Source organism: Xenopus tropicalis, chromosome 1 (assembly GCF_000004195.4).
Source record: "Xenopus tropicalis strain Nigerian chromosome 1, UCB_Xtro_10.0, whole genome shotgun sequence".
NCBI lineage: Eukaryota > Metazoa > Chordata > Amphibia > Anura > Pipidae > Xenopus > Xenopus tropicalis.
This window is the reverse complement of record NC_030677.2, coordinates 180550632-180572822: the sequence shown is the minus strand read 5'-3', so window position 1 is coordinate 180572822 and position 22191 is coordinate 180550632. Positions and strand designations below refer to the sequence as shown.

Below are 22191 nucleotides of genomic sequence, written 5' to 3'. Positions count from 1 at the left end.
CTCTCCCTCCTGGACCAGCCCCGGACCACTCCCTTCCATATATAAACCGAAGCCCAGCAGCCATTTTACATTCTGCCTGTGTGTGCTTGATGAGTTAGCATAGGGAGAGAACTGTGCAGGGGTTTGAGGGACAGTTTAGGTAGCTTTGCTGACTAGTAATCTACTTTCTACTGCTCTGTATGTAGCTGCTGGGGGCAGCTGCCCTGCTGATCTCATCTGCTGTAACCCAATAGTCCTTGTAAGGACTGCTTTTATTTTCTGATTACTGATTACAACAACGTATTTTTCAGAGAATTTTTTTCCCTTGATCCCCCTCCTGCATGCCACTGTCCAGGTCGTGGCACCCTTTAAACAACTTTAAAATCAGTTTTCTGGCCATAAATGGCTTTTCTAGGTTTCAAAGTTCGCCTTCTCATTGAAGTCTATGGGGTTCGCAAAAGTTCGCACTTTTTGGCAGAAGTTCGCAAACGGGTTCACAAACTTTTTTTGTGAGGTTCGCTACATCCCTAATGATAATGAGAATGTATTTCATTGAAAATTATTTGCATTTTCATCATTTATTTTGTACTAAGAGAGTTCATTTTGTTACTATAAATATAATTGTGTGTTAACATTTTTCACAGAGAATTTCCTCATTTTGGCATTGGCGAGTTGTTTCACGAAATTGCAGTGAAAAATTTTCAGCAAAGAGAACAGGATTGCTCAGTGGCCACAAAATTCACCCAGAAATAAGAAATAAAGGTTTTTACATTTATTTGTGAGTCGCCCCTATTTTGATGCGTATGTGCAAGCCGTGCAGCACACTGGTGCAAGTCAGCCTTGGAATTACAACCTGTTTTAAAAGCATGGTATTTCCAGGACTCCTTGGGGCACATTTACTAACCCACGAATCCGAACCGAATTGGAAAATTCTGATTGGAAAACGAACATTTTGCAACTTTTTCGCATTTTTTGCGATTTTTTCGGCGCCTTTCCGACTTTTCGGAAATTGTCGCGACTTTTTCGTTACCAATACGATTTGCGCGAAAAAACGCAAGTTTTTCGTAGCCATTACGATGCGCTCCTATCTTGTCGCGACTTTTTCGTATTTAGCGCTCGTAAGCGGCGGGCGAAACTTTCAGACTTAGCATGATTTTGGAAGCCTCCCATAGGACTCAATGGCACCCTGCAGCTCCAACCTGGCCCAAGGAAAGTCTCCCATAGGGCTCAATGGCACTCTGCAGCTCCAACCCGGCCCAAGGAAAGTCTCCCATAGGGCTCAATGGCACTCTGCAGCTCCAACCCGGCCCAAGGAAAGCCTCCCATAGGGCTCAATGGCACTCTGCAGCTCCAACCCGGCCCAAGGAAAGTCTCCCATAGGGCTCAATGGCACTCTGCAGCTCCAACCTGGCCCAAGGAAAGTCTCCCATAGGGCTCAATGGCACTCTGCAGCTCCAACCTGGCCCAAGGAAAGTCTCCCATAGGGCTCAATGGCACTCTGCAGCACCAACCCAGCCCAAGGGAAGTCTCCCATAGGGCTCAATGGCACTCTGCAGCTCCAACCCGGCCCAAGGAAAGTCTCCCATAGGGCTCAATGGCACTCTGCAGCTCCAACCCGGCCCAAGGAAAGTCTCCCATAGGACTCAATGGCACTCTGCAGCTCCAACCTGGCCCAAGGAAAGTCTCCCATAGGGCTCAATGGCACTCTGCAGCTCCAACCCAGCCCAAGGAAAGTCTCCCATAGGGCTCAATGGCACTCTGCAGCTCCAACCCGGCCCAAGGAAAGTCTCCCATAGGGCTCAATGGCACTCTGCAGCTCCAACCCGGCCCAAGGAAAGTCTCCCATAGGGCTCAATGGCACTCTGCAGCTCCAACCTGGCCCAAGGAAAGTCTCCCATAGGGCTCAATGGCACTCTGCAGCACCAACCCGGCCCAAGAAAAGTCTCCCATAGGGCTCAATGGCACTCTGCAGCTCCAACCCGGCCCAAGGAAAGTCTCCCATAGGACTCAATGGCACTCTGCATCTCCAACCTGGCCCAAGGAAAGTCTCCCATAGGGCTCAATGGCACTCTGCAGCTCCAACCTGGCCCAAGGAAAGTCTCCCATAGGGCTCAATGGCACTCTGCAGCTCCAACCTGGCCCAAGGAAAGTCTCCCATAGGTCTCAATGGCACTCTGCAGCTCCAACCTGGCCCAAGGAAAGTCACCCATAGGGCTCAATGGCACTCTGCAGCTCCAACCCGGCCCAAGGAAAGTCTCCCATAGGGCTCAATGGCACTCTGCAGCTCCAACCCAGCCCAAGGAAAGTCTCCCATAGGGCTCAATGGCACCCTGCAGCTCCAACCTGGCCCAAGAAAAGTCACCATAATGAAGCTTGAATGAATCCGAATGTTTCGTACTCGGCGAGAACGCTACGAAAAAATCGCAACATTTTGCGCAACTTTCGGAATGGCTACGAAAAAGGCGCGACTTTTCGTGCAAGTTTTAACGCTACGAAAAAAATCGACAGATTTTGCGCAACATTCGGAATGGCAACGTCAAATGGCAAAGTCGCGACAATTTTCCGAAAAATCGCAAAATACTGATCATTGCGAAAAAAAACGCAATTGGACGCATTCGGCCCGTTCGTGGGTAAGTAAATGTGCCCCCTTGTCTGTGTTGCATCAATAAGCCCCCCTACTTGCCCCAGCTGAAGCATCTACAAATGGATTCATTTTGTCACTATACTTGTAGTTGATTATTAAAAAAATCTTTCAACTGTGTTTAAAAAAATCTTCAATGTGTTTTTGCCTAAAAATAATTGTCAAAAAATCATCATAACCTAGAAATTGTGGAAGGTCTGCCTTGAACTGATTGAAACCTACAGCAGGTTTTGGGCAGTGTTTCAGCAGACAGCCTATCATAGGCAGCATGGATTTAAGCTCAGTGAAGACTTTGCAATGTTTGACCATCACAGCACTTTGTGTCATGTACTGCAAACTCAATTATTACTCTGGCCCACAAAAGAAAATGAGCCCCAGAGTACAATGTCATAACCATCTCAGTGAAAGGGAATCTGTCACTATCACATAATGTCTCCATTATTAATTATTTCATGTAAGACACTTACACTGATGTCTTTGTAAAAACCCCTGTCATAAGGCAAGAAAGGAATGCTGGTAGAAAAGAGATCAAAATAGCCAGCTTCATTCAATGGCATAGCCACAAATTTCCAGAGCTAAATAATTGCAATATTACCCAATTATTGTCATGTATAACCAAACCTTTTTTAATTCTTTTTTTAATTCTGAAAACAGAATTCCTGTACATCTCATGCACCTAAGCAGAAGAACAATTATTCTATATATATAATTCTTAAGTAAATTATAGAAAATGCTATGGTGACAAAAACAAATATTTCAGCATCTGTTGACCTGTAAGTCAAAAGTGTGAATAATTCATTATCTGCTATACCTTACATTACGTAGAATGTTTGGCCGGCCATTAAGAGCATTTCAGTTGTTTAATCTTTTTTGTGCTGCATTCATTTTTGAATTTTTTTTTTTTGTCTTCTGAGATTTTAACAAAAAGTAAAATTATAATTTTGAGAGTTGCTCTGAGTATTTATTGGATTTAAGCAACTTTAGAAATGAAATGCGCTAGTCTGCCATAAATATAATTCAGTTGGCTGCACAGGAAAAAAAGAAGTTTTAATCTTAGGGAGATATAGGATGAACCCTTTGCTAGATTTCTTGGATCTTTTACAGTAAAAGTATTTATATTCCATACTGCTAATCCATCAGCTTCCAAATATGTCCATTTACAAGACTACATCAATCAAATATCATTTGTAAATAAAACATACAGTCATCTGCATAGATCCTTACAGGAAACAAAGTCTTTCCAATGAGTCAGTTGATCTTTTACAGTAATTCTGTAGGCAAGGTCCTTGTAAAAATGTCATTAGTCTCTGAGTCTTTTCAGTATATTAATGAGTGAACCAGAGAAGGTCTGTTAGTGCATGTCCATCTTTGTTATTCAAAATTCAGCACTATTGGTCTTCATTCAACATATAAAATGTATTTCCTTTTAACATTCATTAAGTGCCAGCATGTTTTGGTGCCCTGTGCTTTGTTTATTCGGGAATGGGTAGGGTTGGTAATGTGCACAAAGGCAATGGCCCTTCCTCTATGTATTCATGCATTTCACAGAGACAGAAGCATCTCAACTCTCTGAAGTTGCCAAAAAGACTATTTGGAAAATAACATAAGTCCTTATTTATGGAAATTCACATAACTGTATCCAACATAAAAAAGAGCCTTTATGCAACAAATCATGCTGTTACAATATGTATTGTTTATTTTGGGTGAGCCCTACACTTACTGTGGTGCAGTGATCCCCAACCAGTGGCTCGGGGGCAACATGTTGCTCCCCAACCCCTTGGATGCTGCTCCCAGTGGCCTCAAACCAGGTAGTTATTTTTGAATTCCTGACTTGGGGGCAAGTTTTGGTTGAATAAAAACAAGATTTACTACCAAATAAAGCCCCCTGTAAGCTGATAGTGTGCATAGAGGCTGTCTAATAGCCAATCTTAGCCCTTATTTGGCACCTCAATGAACTTTTATGGTGCTTGTGTTGCCCTCCAAGACTTTTTACATTTGACTGTGGCTAACGAGTGCATCTATATGCTATAGAGAGACTAGGGGATGGCTTGAATGGTGGACATGTCTTCATTCAGTTTCTAGAATATGGTATTCATGTTCAGTCCATTCTGATTCCCCTCCTTCAAGATACCTACCTGACATGCACATACACAGGCTACAAAAATGAAAAATATGCTTATACCGGTCTGTGTGACTGAATTTTTTTTATTTAGTACATGAACCAGCTACTGGAGACAAGCGTACATGGCTAGTGTTCCTTAAGCAAAATATAAAATACCCTTATAGCTGATTTGTACTGACACACGGAACTTCTTTACCTGCACTGTCATAAACACTTTACTCTTCTGTGACAAAGAGTTGTCACTTCCCATATATGAGGTATTGGCGGAACAGTAAAACTGACATCTTTACTTTCTTAACTTAAACTATCCACTGTCTTTGCTGAATGTGGAACATGGTTCTTTAACTTAAACTCTCAAACATTTGATTTGAGATAATAGTTTTAGTTCATCAGCTGCCAGAAAGAAGTCACAAATTCTGTTTTAACGGCAAACTCTACTTTTTAGAATGTGAATATACTCCATTTATTAAAAACAAATAATACAGCGTATATGAAATATCACAAATAAAACAGCACCTCGCTTACATTTAGTAGCCTGTAAGACTAAGAGGCCCATATATCAACATTCTCTTTTTTGTGGTTTTAGAGGTTTTTGAAACCACGAAAAAAACTAATTTTCATGAATGCCAAGTGATTTATTAAAACTGCCTTTAAAAAAAAGCATGAACAAAAAAACCGAGAACTCAATGAAGCCCAGTTTATTTGGGTTTTTATATCTCCAAACTATATTTCATATAAATTCACTATAGTTTGAAACCAGATTTCAAGTGTAAATCCTGCAGTATATCACAGAATACATAATATCAGGAAAAAATTACATCTTATTCCAATTGTGTTTAAGTACAAAACACTTTAAATATTACATTATAGTTATTGTTGCAGTGAATGCAGTGAAACATGTTTATGATCTAATGATCTGGATAAAACAAATAATCTACCTGAATCCAGGGCCAGCGATCGTTTTCTGCTGAAGTCCAAGCATTCACAAGACCTTTTTTGTTTAGTCGTGCAAAATATGGGTACCATTTTTGAAGCCCAAATAGAGCTCGATGGGTTGAGGATGCTGTTATCTGTTGGTTTGATATAATTCCACCTTCCATACCAAGAGGTCCAGAACATCCTAAAAATAAAGATAGTGAAAGTTAGTGTAATCCTTAGAATTATAATAATCATCATTTTGTTTGTTGGTTATGCCTATTTGATAGAAAGAACTACCAAATTCACTTGCTTATAGATCAATGGATCCCATAGCTGTACTGGATCACCATACTAGCTTAGCATATATTCCCAAGTAGCAGCTCAATGCTTTACAATATGATGATACTTTGCTTACGCAATTTTTAATGATATTAACTTCAGTTTCAAACCAAAGTTTCATATTAAATAAATACAAACAAACGTTCTCAATCATTTGGATACAATTAAATAGAAAAGGCAAAAGGTTTAATGACTTCTGAGCAAGGAATCATTTCATTGTGTTCGTCTTGGTTAATTGGTTATTGATCATTCAGTGCGAGTCAAGCAGGAAGGAATTTCATTGATGACTAATACAATACAGTTTTATAGCTCTGCCATAACATACATGTGAAGGAAAGTTGTCAAATTCTCCTATAAAAATGAGCTACACATTAAACTGGTAACAGCAAACTGATTCTGACCTTTTTATGTAGGGTTTTACTACAACAACTGTTCATTTAAATATACAAGCAGAGTTTTTGTCATTTTTCCAATAATGACAAACAGATTTAGTATAAATTGTTGCTGACTTTTATGTTTAATATACTTATGCTGAGAATTTCACTTTATGACTTTCCTTTATTAAAGGGGAAGAATCATGAAAATAAACAAATATAGTTGAGTGTTATCTCATGGAAATAGTAAACATTCTAAATACAGGTAAGGGACCTGTTATCCAGAATGCTCAGGACCTGGGTTTTTCTGGATAAGGGATTTTTCCGTAATTTGGATCCCCATACCTTAAATCTGCTAAAAAAAATCATTTAAACATTAAATAAACATAATAGTAGTGTTTTGCCTCCGATAAGGATTAATTATATCTTAGTTGGGATCAAGTACAAGGTATTGTTTTATAATAACAGAAAAAAAGGGAGATGGCATTTCCATAATTTGGATCTTTCTGGATAACGGGTTTCCGGATACCGGGTCCCATACCTGCACAATCAATTACAAATTCCATACCACTTTAGATGTAATCAGGTTACTTTTTGCTTAATCGCCATGAAAAACACAAGACTGCATGTATAAAAGTATGTCAGAACTAAAATGGAAGTAAAATGATTATATTAAGAAACTTCTAATTTTAATGAGAGTAATTGATTAATTAACATTTTTGTTACTGGTCATGGCTGTTCCCATTTAATCAAAAAATTTGATTTAAGAATGCATTTGGTACTCTTTAATTATTTAATTACCTGCTTGAGCATTAATAAATCAGCCCTTAAGTATTAATCCATAATTAATTATTGTGAGAGAATGTTGGGAACTCTTTGCACGTCTGATACTATATAAGGTGTACTGATATTTAAGAAACTGTATACAGACATGCCCACTGGTGCCAAGAAAAGGTTTTTGCTATGCTTTAATAAACAACTTTATATTATGCCCCCCTATCATAACCAAGGGCCACGTTACTTCACCATTGTGTTTGTGTCTAGGCTTGTAGGTTATCAAAACTTAAAAACAAACTCATATTACTAATAAAAGGCTGGGTGGAATAGTAAATTCTAATATTAGCCAAATAAAATTTTGCAAACAGTTTGTGGATACAATCTTTTGGGACCCTGAGCCTTTTTTGGACATAAGGTAAACATATAATATACTGTACAACAGGGGTTAATAATCCCATAGTGAGATGTCCCATCTAGAACATAGAGCATTAGGAACACTAGTGAGTGAGTATGCTGTAAATAATAGAAAATATCATTATCTTCCATTATATGGCACAGTATATGTAGACACTGATAAACAAGCATTTTTTTTAGAACACCAGGGTTATGGGAAGGACTACAATTTGGTGTTGGCTTTAAGATCTAAAGCTAATGGCATCACAATCTACAGAGGACACTATATTTCCCTGACAGTTCCCCTAGGGAAATTAGGATATCATAATTATTATCCTTCAGCTTGTGTTTGGTGCTTGGTACGTATAGTCAATAAAAAGCCAGGACCATAGTACAAAGGAAATAGTATATGCAGACTCTGATAAACAAGCTTTTTTAGAACACCAGAGTTATGGGAAGGACTACAATTGGGTGCAGGCTGTAAGATCTACAGCTAATGGCATCACATTCTACGGAGGACACTATATTTCCCAATATGACAGTTCCCCTAGGGAAAATAGGATATCATAATTATTATCCTTCAGCTAGTGTTTGGTGCTTGGTACGTATAGTCAATAAAAAGCCATATCGTGTCAGTGTATGGGTATTTCTAATCATAGTAATATGATTATAATACATAAGTAAAAAATACTGTTCGTATGAAACCCTGTACAAAATAACCGTACAGTAGCATTTGGATTGACTTATTGATCAGTTGAGATATCACAAGTGCTCAGTTGTACCATATCCCCTATTGCACAATACGCTTCTCCTTGGTGACTTCTCATATCCGTATAATGTATGGTTGGGGATACATTATCCCCTTCATCGTGTACAATGAATAATGAATGAGGAATTGAAACAAACTGCATTCACCGGTAAAATATATTTGTGCTTCTGCTGAACGTCGGTGGATACATCAATAAATAAGGCAACAGTTAAGACCCATTCTACTGTGAATAAAGATTATATTAAAGAGAATGAGATTACACATTTTTGTTCCCAGTATAAAGCCTAATGCAGCTTATCATAAATAAATGGAATAAGGAAAGAAAGTAAATATCACATAAAAATATTGTTGAAAAGTTATTCCCAAAGGCTGATTTTTTTAGACAAAGCAGAAACGCTCGAATTTAACAGATGCAGGCAGCAAGGGCAAGAAAATAAAAAAGCACATTGAATTTCTTTAACGCACACGATAATGGTTTTATCATTTATTCACATCTGACAAGAGCTTCCTGGGAGATACTAAGTGAATTGTGACCATGCAGAAGCAGCTTCTTTCTACCCCAGCCGCTCCCTGTTTCCCTGTAGTTTACACCATCTTCTCAATTGCCATTTGGAAAAGAGGCTGAGCATGCAGTGCTGCAAATATGCAATTCAAACACTATTTAAAGGTTTAAAAATTAGATTTATGTGTTGCCTAAAATAAATAAAAATAAATAAGTGGAGGTTTGCTAAGAACATCACTTTCGCAGCACTAAGAACTATGTGTTCCGTACTGTGTTACAACGAAATGGCTGTGGGTACAACAGATGCAGCGACTGCAGAAAACCAACTGTCCCACTTCTTTGGGTTCCGTTGGGACTGCTTTCATATCATTGCTGATCTCAGGGCCCAGGAGAGTAGCTGCGGCTAAGTAACACAAGAAAGCTACAAATAAACACTGTGTGTAAGCACAACGGGCCAAATTCCGTCTGTATTATGCATGGTGCTGTAATTAAATAGTAAAAGAACCATGCCTACCATAGTCTGCCTCTTTAACGGTGCACCCTTAGCGTGAAGATACACAGAACTACTAGCAGCAGCTACTTGTCATGGCTACTAAAGTAGACAATGCTGATCATTGACTGCTAATTGTCTCTTAATGTGTTTTAGCAGAGGCAATTTTCAGTATTATCTATGGTAGGGTACTTTTTGAAGTTTAGTAGCCATGAAAAAGTAGCTGCTACTAGTAGCTCCGTGTATCTTAAACCTTAATGGTAAAGAGGTGAGCAATCAACATGCCAGGATGAGAGCTTCCTTTAGGTAGATGATAGTATAATAGCTTAAGGTAGACCTAGTGCATCATGTAAACATGTAAACATGAAGTACTATAGCCTTACTGGCTATACATGCTTTGTTGTTACAGAGAAAAAGGAAATACATTTAAAAATTGTAATTATTTCATTAAAATAGAGCCTATGGGAGACAGCCTGGATGATAGGTTTCCAGATAACGGATCCCATACCTATACTACATCAATGAGCCTTTTGACTTTTAATTTTCCACAATTAGCACAAAACAAGAGTAAGAATTACATTTGATATTTTTATGTGCAGACTGTAGCCAGACAGATGTAAGAATCAGTCCCTAATCCGCCTGATATAACATGTATATAAAACTAATTACACGAAGCTCTGCTTGCTATATCTTGACTACTGTATTTTCAGAGTCACTGCCTATAATGATACAATATCAAGATAAAGTGCATACAAGAGCAACATATGCAGCTAAAATGAGTGATGACTTAATTATACCGTTCCCTCCCCAGCAATCAACAGAAGCCTGATGATGATATATGTATATATAAATTTATGTAGTGAATACTACATGCAGAACCTTACATAATTACAGTGCAGATGAAATATTATACTGCTACAAGCAGTCATTATAAGCCAACTCCAGTTGAATGCCACTTCTCAAACTAGGGATTTAACACATTACTTTTCCACTTGAACTCAAAGAACTTGGGAATCTGTCCTCAGAAATAAACTGGCAAATATCATTGCTGGGAACCAATCAAATAGCAGAAGCACCATAAGGCACAGACTGCATAGCATCAGTGTTGCACTATAGTTACAGACAGATGCAGCACCATTCAATATTGTAAAGTCCAGTTTCTGCTGACTTTTTTTTTTTACAACTATCATTACATCATCTCTGCATGTTCTTTATAATTTATTTAATCAACTACTCATGCAATCTCCATGTTCCTGGGTGAGGTTGGTACATATTGCAGTAGTCAAAGGTTTACTTATGAAAATTCGTATTTTAAAAAATACAAACTTTACCCTATTTATTAAAGAGGACCTGTCACCCAGACATAAAAAGCTGAATAATAAAAGTCCTTTTCAAGTTAAACATGAAACCAAAATTCCTTTTTTTAAATAACACATCCATACCCATTATAAAGGCATTTAAAAATCCCAGCTGTCAATCATATATTGCTTGCCCCGCCTCTATGCCTTAGGCATAGAGGCGGGGCAGACAATACCTTTAGCTTTCCATTCAGCTCTTCCTAGATGTCGCTGCACTTCACACTTTTCCCCTCCCTCCCCATCACCTAACTATGTAGCCAGTGCATGGGTATGGGCATCGGGTCCTCCAACAAGATTTTGGCGTGATACAAAGCTTGCCTTACTAACAGTGTCCACAAAATGGCAGCTGCCTGCTTGCTGTGATTGAATAGTTCCAAGACTGAAGGAAACAAGATTTATACTATCTGTATAGTGTAAATAAGGTTTATTTTGCTCAACTAGCATGATAGAAAAGAATTTGGAGTTTTTTCTTAGGGTGACAGGTCCCCTTTAAAAGACAAAAAAAAACATAGTGCAAAGAAAATTTCTTAAATACCTTAAATTTGTAATTTTCAAGTCATTTTTATGGCTCTCAAAATGTAATATCTTATAAATGTGTCACTTAACGGCAGATTTATAAAAAATGCAGTTTGCACTTTTTCTCAATTTGTGAAAAACAAAAACATGCAAACCTGAACATATGTGATATTGCAATACTTTCTGAAACTTCAAATTGTCAGAAATAATAAAAAAAAATGCAAAAAGTTGCCAGAAAAATCTTAATGAGTTTCTATAGAAGTGAATTGGCGTTGTCTCTAACAACTTTGTTCCTTTCATTTTAAATGCAAATCAGGAACATTCAAAAATCTTAAATGTATGTATAAACTGGGAAATAAATAATGTAATTCTCCCGTGCGTCTGAACATGAATATTCTGTAACATTTTGTGATTAATAAAAAAAACTGCAATTAAAGGAAAACTACACCCCCCAAACCATATAGGTCTCTATAAAAATATATTGCATAAACAAGCTCATATGTAAAGCCCTGCTTCAGCTAAATAAACCATTTTCATATGATATACTTACAGCATTTAGTAGTATGTGCTATTGGGTAATCCTATAGTGCACACAAACAAGCCAAGGCACACATACATGCTAGGCCCCATCAGCCAATGAATGGACAGAGTTCTGCCTTTTGCTCCCACACTACTTCCTGTTACAGTTAGAGCTGCATTATTTCCTGTCAGCTGATCTCTGAGGGAGCACACAGCCCATCACTAAATGGCGGCTCAAGGGAAAGGATATAAAAGGGCAATATTTACTGATTTATATATTCCAGTTTGGTAAGATTCTTGATTGGCCACTTAACATAATATAAACTATCTGTTGGTTAAGTATTCATTCTGGGGGTATAGTTTTCCTTTAAGAAAAAGTTGTACGAGCTTTGTCACTTTTTTTTTTAAGTTAGCCTCAGGGAAGCCTATTTATCAAAATTTGAGTTTGATGAGTTTTCATCATTTTTTAGAATGAAAAAACTCTGAAATTCACAAACTCCAATGTACCATAATTAATTAAAAACTCAAATCTGGAAAACTCAACTGAATAAAAGCGTGGTAAAAATACATGAACACAGTGAAATTGCATTCTGCTCATCATTTCCAATGAGTTTACCAACTTAAAAAAAAAACTAGACTAAAAAAGTTGCTTACATATTTAGGGCCACTCCAGTTGATTTTTACATGAACTTGCCAGCTTTTAGATGCCATATTGTTACATTCAAGTGTTTTTTTGAGTTCTTGCACTTAATAAATCTTGAACAGTCAAAAAAAATGTAAAATTCAAAGTTGTAAATTTGAGGGGTTTTTTCAGTCTGAATAAACTTGAATGTTTGCTTAGTTATTAAAAAATGTACTAAAAACTCAAATGCATCAAATTCATATTCTACTCATCATTTCCAATGGGTCTACAAACTCTCAAAAAATTTAAAAAACCGTTAAGGTTAAAGCAGAAGTTTTACATTGAAGTTCTTCTACTTTTTTGCCCTTAATAAATATTGAACATTCCCATTTTGGAAACCATAATTTGAATTCATGAGTCTTAGCACAAACAATTTCACAAAAAATGCTAAAAAATAAAATGCAAGCACTGATAAATCTGCCAGTTAGATGCCAAATTTTACCCATATTAGTTTTCATTCTTCAAAATTAGCAACAAACTGCCACAAGTGCCTGGTCCTTTCAGTTTCCTATTTCCCTATATTGTATATATTCACTAAAAGCAGATTTATTTAGACAAGCACTTAATGAAACCTTGCTATGTTGTGTTTATATGCAAATCTATTGGCTTAGAATTAAAAGTGGAAATTTTGCATTGTGTAGTAATGTATTTTTTTTTCTCTCTGAAGTCTCTGCACAAAGAAAATATTAAAAGCATACTAAAACCATGGAAGTAACATTTTTTCTGTTGTTCACAGACCTGTTGTTCTGGGAATGGTGCTTTCGTTCTGTAAAAGATCGGTTTAGTCATATGTATAGCTGGCCAAACTAGGACAGCCTGGCCAGTTTTGAGGGCTGCTGTCAGGTTTGAGGGCTTTCCCTTATAAATATGGCCAGCATCCTGACTTCCAGCAAGCAAACTTGCAGCACTACTGTATGTTGGTCTGCTGTACCACCAAAAAACATGTTTTTAAAGAAATGTGATCCCTTAGGTCCAGGGGACCTTCAGTTTAAAATAGTCAAGAAAGGGAAAAATAAACCCTAAAAATACCAGTTGTGATTTTTCCTAAACAGATGACATATATATAGCCATAGATTAATCACATATAACTTATACAAACATGCCATTTATACATTCTGTATGAGTGGGAGCTGCAATTTTCTGTGGCTAAGCTGAACAACATCATTTATTATAACCATTTCAGAGTTATATTTGTGGTTACTTGTAATATGTGTTTATGCATCCTTATTGAATTAATAAAGTTATTTTGTCAGTGATGAGCATGCACTTGACAAACGGGCTCTTTTCTTGGAAACATCCCATGGAACCCCCATTGTTACATACCTTAATGAAACACCAGGAGACAGAAATGGGGTAAAAGGGTACAGGATTTATTCACATTTTATAAAATAAATAGGACCTTGCCAGCCTCAACCCAAGGCAATATTCTAAAGCCAGAATTCCACTATACTATGCCGTTCCTCTCTGAAGACTTGAGTTTTTATTATATTCACCAAATTAGATGGCCTCTACCAAGATGGCCCCAAACTCTGCTACCAGCAGTAGCTGTATGTCCCACTATGGGAAAAGTTCAGCAGCCCTGCTGCTGGTCCTGAATCTGCAGTCTTGATGATAGTAAATCCAAGCAGGCTTTCACCTAGCACAAGCAGTAGTAGTATCTGTATCAATCCATCACACAGTCACAGGAGAGAACCTCCTTTCTTCCTCTGTTAAATTTACCTGTGTAATACTCTGGCAAGGTCCTGCTGCTGCTGTAACAAATAAACTTAAAATAAATGATCATATATCCACTGTTTTGTTCCAGAGGAAGGCAAAAAACCCAGCTGGAAACCAGTGCCAATAATGCCTCACAAGACAAAAAAAAATTCCTTCGTGACACCAATGGTGATCAGAGACATTCCCTGGAACAAGCATTCAGAATTAGACTGGTGCAAGCATAACTGGGAGTTTTTTTCACAGTGCTAATGTCCGCAAAAGCTTTTTAAATGTGGCATATTCTAAAAATTGTAAATATTTATACACACACTCTAAATCCAAGTTACGACACAAAACTATTCACTAAACTGATTTTGCAAATTTTGCAAAGTGAAATAAGTGAAGATAAGGAAGTGAACTTCTTCTTCCCCTGACATCACATCCCTCTCTTTTTCTGCCCCCCCTGCCCAGCTTACTCCTGCCTTAACTCTTTCCCCTGCGCTTAAAGCTCCATTGCTTACATGACCATTTGTTCTATTGTAGCATAGCCATTATAAAAATAAGTGAAATTACATCAGAAGCCTTTTCTACTATTTAGGACATTTTTAGCGTACACTAGAATTAGACCTTCCTGAACCATCCTGGCTCACATAGATAATCTGGAAACACAATGAGGATAACAGAAAGTTGAGAGAGGAATGTGTAGTTTATGGGGATAGGGTAACAGAAAAAGTCTGTGAAAAAACGGGAGTATGAGGAGGGAATGCTAGAAGGAAAGAGGGAATAGAAGAGGAATGAAAGAAATTGGGGATGATCAATGGCGGAAAAAAGGAATAAGAATGGTGCCAGATAAACATGAAAAATAGAAAAGAAAGATGAAACAAGGAGGAGAAACATGAATGGACAAGAAACTGGTGAAATACAAGAGTCATACCTAATAAACATATCTAAAACTGTATCCCATGCCTGAAGCACAAGAGTTAATAATGCATTATCTGTTGCAAGGCCAGAATTGTTTCTACAGTAAATATTTAAAGCTTTCTATTCTTGCCCTAGGCCAAATGACTTTGAAACATTTCCTGATTTTTTTTTATAGTGCAATACACTTCACTTCCTCCTCATATGGGCGGTTTTATGGTCTTTGGTTATGTACAAAATGTTACATCATGCTGAAAGGTGTTCAGCCAACCATTTATTTGCAATAACTACACTATTACCCTTCAAACCAAACTACATAGAAATATAATGTAGAGCTATAAAATATATTCCATGCAGAAAAACTTGCTATCTTCTGCCAGTTTGATATATTAAAATATAATAATGAATTCAAGAAAAATATTGGAATCAAGGAACATTTTCAGTCAACTGGGCCAGCAAAATTCCAGTAGGCAGGTAAAATATCAGCTGGGGGTAACCCTATAGCTGATTGCCTAGGGCAGTGTCCCCCAATCATTGGCTCACAGGCAATATGTTGCTCACCACCCCCTTTGATGTTGCTCCCAGTGACCTCAAAGTAGGTTCCCATTTTTACATTTCTGGCTTGGAGTCAGTTTTGGAAGAACAGAGACACAGTTTAACTTCATGCAGAGCCTCCTGTAGGCCAGCTGTTCATATAGCACTTCCAGAGAGCCAATCACATCCCTTATCCCTTGACACCCCAAGGAACTTTTTTAATGCTTTTGTGGCTCACCAACACTTTTTATGGCTCACAAGAAAAAAAGGTTGGAGATCCCTGGCCTTGGGGGGGTCACCATTACAAATATGTTGTACAGGCTGATGGAGCCTGATATTTGTCAGAGGTCTCCACCTGAACATTACTAAATGTCCTCTAATGGCCCTAATGATCTTTTGGGAACGGATGCTAAAGTAAATAATTGCCATCATGCCTAATTTCACGAAACCTTAGATTGGGGTAGCTGTGGAACACAGCATAAATTATAATAATTACATTTAAAATAATGCAGGGTTTATTTTCAGTGGACTAATCTTTTTTTTTTTTCCTTTGGAGATATATTATTAAGCTATTATTTTTTTCTCGCCTGTATTTTTATTTAGCTCTATTCTATTTAAGTTCTCAAAAGCCTTTTTTTTAATTTTCCTAATACAAGCATATGTATATGCATAAGTCCCTCAGCATGGTCATATCTAATGTTAGCTATTACAGGTGTGAAGCTAACTTCTATCTGAAAATAAGCGTGGTTGTTTTGTGTACAAAGTTTGTGCAAGTAGGGCAAACTGGGAGAGGGGCAGTAGACAAAAATTCACAGCAGAAGTCCTAGGGGGTATCCTGAGCAGACTGACCACACCATAGATCACATTTATAGCATATCTAGCACTACCTGTCATAACGGGTTCTAAGAGTAATATTGACCATAGCCAGCATACCCATTGGGAGATTGAGGTGCCTCCACCAGGGATGGGCAAATCTGTCGGGCAGTCCCGTCGGTAGTGCCCATACACGGGCCAATTAGCTGCCGAATTGGTCTAAGGGATAAGTCTTAGAGACAGGGGCTCAGATTTAAACTTGGCAAACAAATGGATTGGACTGAAGCCCCAAAGAACAAAGATTGGTTGCATTTAGAGCTTTGTCCCTAATCCATTATATTGCATATTGGATTTGAGTGTCTAAACAAAGTTTTAGTTTTGGGTACTGCATGGACTCCCATATCTGACCTACATAACATTTTTAGTGCAATTTTAGGTGCATGGTTGACTCAGAAAAAAACATTTCCGAGGTGACAATCAAAAATACATAAATTCTGTTCTGTTCTGTAATATTTTTTTAGAGGCTAGTTTAAGAGAAGACTTTTAGATGTTTGGCTGTAAGCTCTAATGAGCAAAGCCCTCCTTACCTGCTCAGTTTTTGAATGTGTTTTGAATGCTAGATACACCTTCATCTATTGTACAACTCTGCAAAATATATTTAGAAGCTCACAGTTTACTTTAAACACTACTATGTTGTCAGTTTAGAATGTTGCTATTATAGTGAACAGTCTACAGGAGTTAAAGGACATGTCAACCCCAAAAAGAATTATGTTTTTTTTTATTAGGCAAAACATTATTTTTGTGGTTGACATATCCTTCAATGTACTAGTAACTAGCCGAGATTTCTACAAGCTATGCCTGTCGCCATTAGTTTAATGATTAGCCAATCACGTGGATCTCAGAAGAAGCAAGGGGTGTTTCTGGGAGTGGTCACATCACCATACCATTCTGTCTATATGTCGTTTAGCAAGTACAGTCTCTACCAATGAAGAACATATACACTGCAGCTATCGTTTTGTTTCTTACAACTATGATGTTCCTTATTTTACATAAAATTAGAAAGGCCCAGACTTATGTTGTGTTTCCTGTAGTATAGTGAAAAACTGTGACAAAAACTGTAAATGTACAGAAATATTTGCCATATTAATTTACAAGTGAGTGCATGTTTAGGAATCTAATTATTTCATCACCTTCTTAATATTTTTGCAGCCTTAATTTTCCTCACAGATTTCTGTGTGCTTTAGGATAGCTATGTATGTGTTTTCTTTACCACCTCTTACCTTCTAGGTGTTTATTAAGTGACCCTCAAGGCTTATCATTCTTGTTTAAAGTACATAGTTAACAAGAACCTATTAAAGGTTTATGGGTATGGCTTTAGTGTCCTTGGCTAACCTATGGTAAAGTCTTTCTGTGTCATTTGTTGCTTGGATATTCATATTGAATAATGTGCTTTGGGGGCCTGCTACATAAAGAGGGACTGTAACAGTAATGATGTTCCACATTGTAGCCTTTTGTAATTGCTTATCCTAGTCCGTAAGATGCTGCCGGTTCATTCCTACTATAACTATTGTTAATGAAACAATCCTTGCAAGACATTATTGTGTTTGTAGGGGTCATTGATAGAAACTACCAGAGAAGATCATTCAGTACTTACTATATAATTAGACTGAGCTGGACATTTAAAGTCATGACATTTTAAAGGGTGTACCGTATTTATTAAAGGTGAGTTGGTTATGTACTGTGAAGAAATGCTCCTTTGTCTGTGGCTCCTATGTATCAAGTTGGAAGTAGAGTTTTTCTTATATATATGGCATTAGAAAACTCCGGAGCACTCCTATTATTAAATAAAGGAACATGGTACAATGCCCTGTTGATAATTGCAGTCTACTGGATTTAACAAGCCTTCAGGTACCTCAAAGGTGGTAAGTTCTCTCATTTTTATAGGGCTAGCTTGTAAATGATCCCTGTACAGTGAATTAACCATATGCCCATGGACACTGATCCAGAATGAAGGAATAGTCCAACCTTCAGAAGAGAATAAAATAAAACAACAAAATCATCAATTGACACATACAATCATACCCCACAGTAATGCCAGCGTCCCATTGGTCATGAATAAACTTCTGGCTAGTAAGTGATGAATGAATTTTTTCGCCAGGCATGAATTTGCAGCGAATTTCCGTATTTCGCCATTGGCGTTTTGTTTCACGAAAATTCAGCAGGGAAAATTTTTGTTGTGCATCAAATTGGGCATGGTTGCGTTAAATTGGGCGTGGTCATGTAAAAAAAGGGTGGGCGACAAAAAAGACGAGGGCGACAAATGCGTTTCGCAAATTTTTGCCGTTTCATAAATTTTATGGTGAAAAAAAAAATGGGACAGATTCGCTTATCCATACTGGCTAATGGTAAATGAATCTGTCCTGCTTCACTTTGCCGGAAAATTTGTGAATCTTTGAAAAGATTTGCGAAACGGCGAAAAATTGCCCCAGCAAGCTTAAACTTATTTTAGTGCATTTATTCTGATATTTTGAGAACTGGAGTATGTGTCATAGTTTACAGGATACCTGTAAATTTGTGATTTACTTGTCTATTCACTTTGTTTGAATAGGACCCTTTTCAAAAACCATTAGGGTTCCATAAAATCTTAGCAACTTTATCCCACTAATTTTTAATTGCTTTGAAACTTGTCCCAGCTCCTCACATAAAAAGGATAACATTTTAATTTAACATTTATTAGGACATTTGCTATAAGAGCTAATAATTCCCTCAATTACCAGGTTGAGGATTCTAAATAATATAATGAAAAATGCACCCCTGTTGTAAAATATATAGTGAATAATGTAATCCCTATTGTAAAATGGATGGATATTATAAATCACCATGGATTTCCATTACCATATAAAAGCATAGGGCCAAAGGCTGAGTGCCTTTCTACAGGTCACAAAACTCTGAGCTGACTTCTAATACTCTCATATTTTACAACAGGGTTTACATTATTTAGTATAATACACAAATTTTAGCGAGTCATGTGACAGAAATGACATCACTGAGCACCAGTTAAAACTGATGACATTGTTAAGCCCCATTTATAAGAATATCATTTACAGGATATTCATGTCTTTTGTGTATTATAAATAAATTATCCCAACCTAGCAAAATGTTTTATTTTGGTAAACAGCAAGCAAATTGTTGTTGCTAATCCACTAACTAAAAATATACTTTTTTTTACTTAAGTATATAATGCTGAATGCTAACTCAAGATACCCTTCCATGATATTTAATATAAGTTGCAAAACAACAATCTAAACTTTAATACCAGCTGATCCACATGTATTTCGAATAATGAAATGCATATTTGCCAGCAACCCAGCATGTACAATTGTGGGAGTAAAACTGCTATGATTTTTCTTGTTGATTTGAGTAGGCAGAAAAACATATGATCCATGGATTTTCATAAGGTGGGAGTTTTGTTCTGCTGTCCTTTAAAAATACCAGTGAGCAAATGAAAAACAACAGTTCCAGCTACAGAGTAAGAGGTATAATGTACAGTAATATACAATAGCTGAGGCTTAATGTACAGAATACTCTCTAGCTTGAATTGATCTTGCTCAAGATAAGGTCTCTTTAAAGTGCACTATAAACACATATTATTCATAGTTTAAAGAAGTCTAAAGATAGAAAATACAAAGTTTTGAGTAATAATCTAGGAAAAAAGTGGACAAATGCAAAGCTAGAAATATTCATATCTATATGGATCTGCAAAGCCCAGACTCAAAAGATAAGAAGAAACATTCACAAACACACTTTTCAGATAAAATCCAATGAACATTGCAACAATGCATTGTCCAAGGTGGCTGTAATACCAGAGTTCCTCAGTATCAACAGGCACACTGCTGGAACCCTGAAGTTGCTACAAGGTCCAGGGTGGTGGTAGCTCCAGAGTTGTGCCCATTCATCAGAAGAGGCAAGATGGACAACCTGAAAAGCATGTAAAAGTTCAGGAACGCAAACTGATGTAAGTACCTTACATTGTGCCAATATGTGCTCTCCATAGTATCTATTTTACAATGGATACAGTGTATCTATGTCCATAAACGACTCTTATGTAAATTATTATGATAGAGATAGGCAATAATTCAAAGCCAAGCTATATACAGATCAGTTAGCTAGGTTTTTATAAGCAACTTAAACATACCAAGCTTTAAATTTAGTTTTAGGCTGAATAACACTTTATATGGAATAATTAGTGCAGAATATAAACAGAAGCTTGTTAGATTATTTTGCAGCAAAATACAACACATATTAATAAGGTGTTATACCAGTGAAAAACAAAACATTACCTCATCATCCTTGTGAGAACTACCAAGTTTCCACATTTACATTGCAAAATGAATGCTGTTGCTTTTTTTAAAGGACATGTAAACCCCCAAAAATGTAATCAGTGAATAGCCTCTTTGAAATCTATAGATACCTGTTGTTAAATGGTTAATAGTAAGGCTACAACATGCCCTTAATCGCTTAGGATTCCTACTCCTTACTCCTCTAACTTACTTGGCCCCATCCCTTGGGAATTTGCTTTGGCCCTTGGCTAACTGATCATGCTCAGTTCTTCTCAACTGAGGTTACTAACCACACCCTCCAGTCTAGCAGCCAATGAAGAGATGGCAACACTGGTTTCCATAGGAACTCTGCTTTAGCTGTGCACTCTGCTGGAGAAACCTGCTTTTTCTCCTAACCTCCTGTCCTGAGCTCAGTTTAATCATTACAGTACTCAGTCCAAGGACTTTTTATCTGTCTGTGTAAGCCTGCATTCTTTATTGCATGAACTTTACAGCACACATGTGCTGTCTGCAGATGTAAATGTCTTTAATAATGTGTGAAAGGGAAAATAGCCAATTTGTTTTAGGAAACTGTGATGGTGTTGGCGAACGGAGAAAATATATGCAGTACAAATGTAGGGTTTACATGTCCTTTAATTTAAGTAAGGGTGAAGGTTCACTCTAAATACACAAGGGCAGGTCTTTGTGAGTGGAGAAGCAGTTACCTACACATTTCTGTACATGTTACTGCAAACCTACAGTAGCTAAAGTGTGTATACTTTTTTTCTAAAATATTATGAAAACTGTTTCTCCAGCCGAATACTCTTGACAAAGCTTGATTAGAATCTATATCAAGTACTTTCCGTTTAACTTAGACCACCAACTAATTTTATTATTCATGAAAACATTAATAACATGCATTTCTAATCCTTATGCTGTGTGTCCTCAGAATGACCCATGTTTTTTATACTTAGATACCCTATTCATAATTATATACATGCAGGATATATAGTTTTGATATTAATCTTTGGGGTTTATGTATAAATAACTAATAAAGGCTATTCCATGAAATTTATATTGTCACATTTTAAAAAATTGCCATCCTAAAGGACAAAGAACAAGAATCCGATATATAATAATATATATAATATAGTTATATTGATAGGCCTGGCTTTGCATGCATTGGGCTGCATAAACACTTTTATAATTAATAATCTATCATTGTGCTACTGGATTATTTTTTTTGCTCTATACTGACCCCTATGCAAGGTAGGTTTCTTCTAGCATCAGCAACTGACACATTTACAGGTGAATTTACAGTGGGTTTAACTCCCCATCTACAATTCACCTATATAGATAGTCTATAGCAGTGATCCCCAACCAGTGGCTCAGGGGCAACATGTTGTTCACAAGACCTTGGATGTTACTCTCAGTGCCCCCAAACCAGGTAGTTATTTTTGAATTCCTGACTTGGGGGCAAGTTTAGGTTGAATAAAAACAAGATTTCCTACCAAATAAAGCCCCCTGTAAGCT

The 22191-nt window shown here is 37.2% G+C and overlaps 1 protein-coding gene across 2 annotated transcripts in view; it reads right to left on the bottom strand.

Moving 5' to 3' along the window:
- The window catches only part of edil3 (EGF like repeats and discoidin domains 3), a 296005-nt gene that overhangs the window by 108538 nt on the left and 165276 nt on the right, over nt 1–22191 (bottom strand). For both annotated transcript variants that reach the window (XM_031897510.1, NM_001100213.1), the window contains 1 exon segment: nt 5681–5862. In XM_031897510.1, coding sequence (XP_031753370.1) covers nt 5681–5862 — 182 coding nt within the window.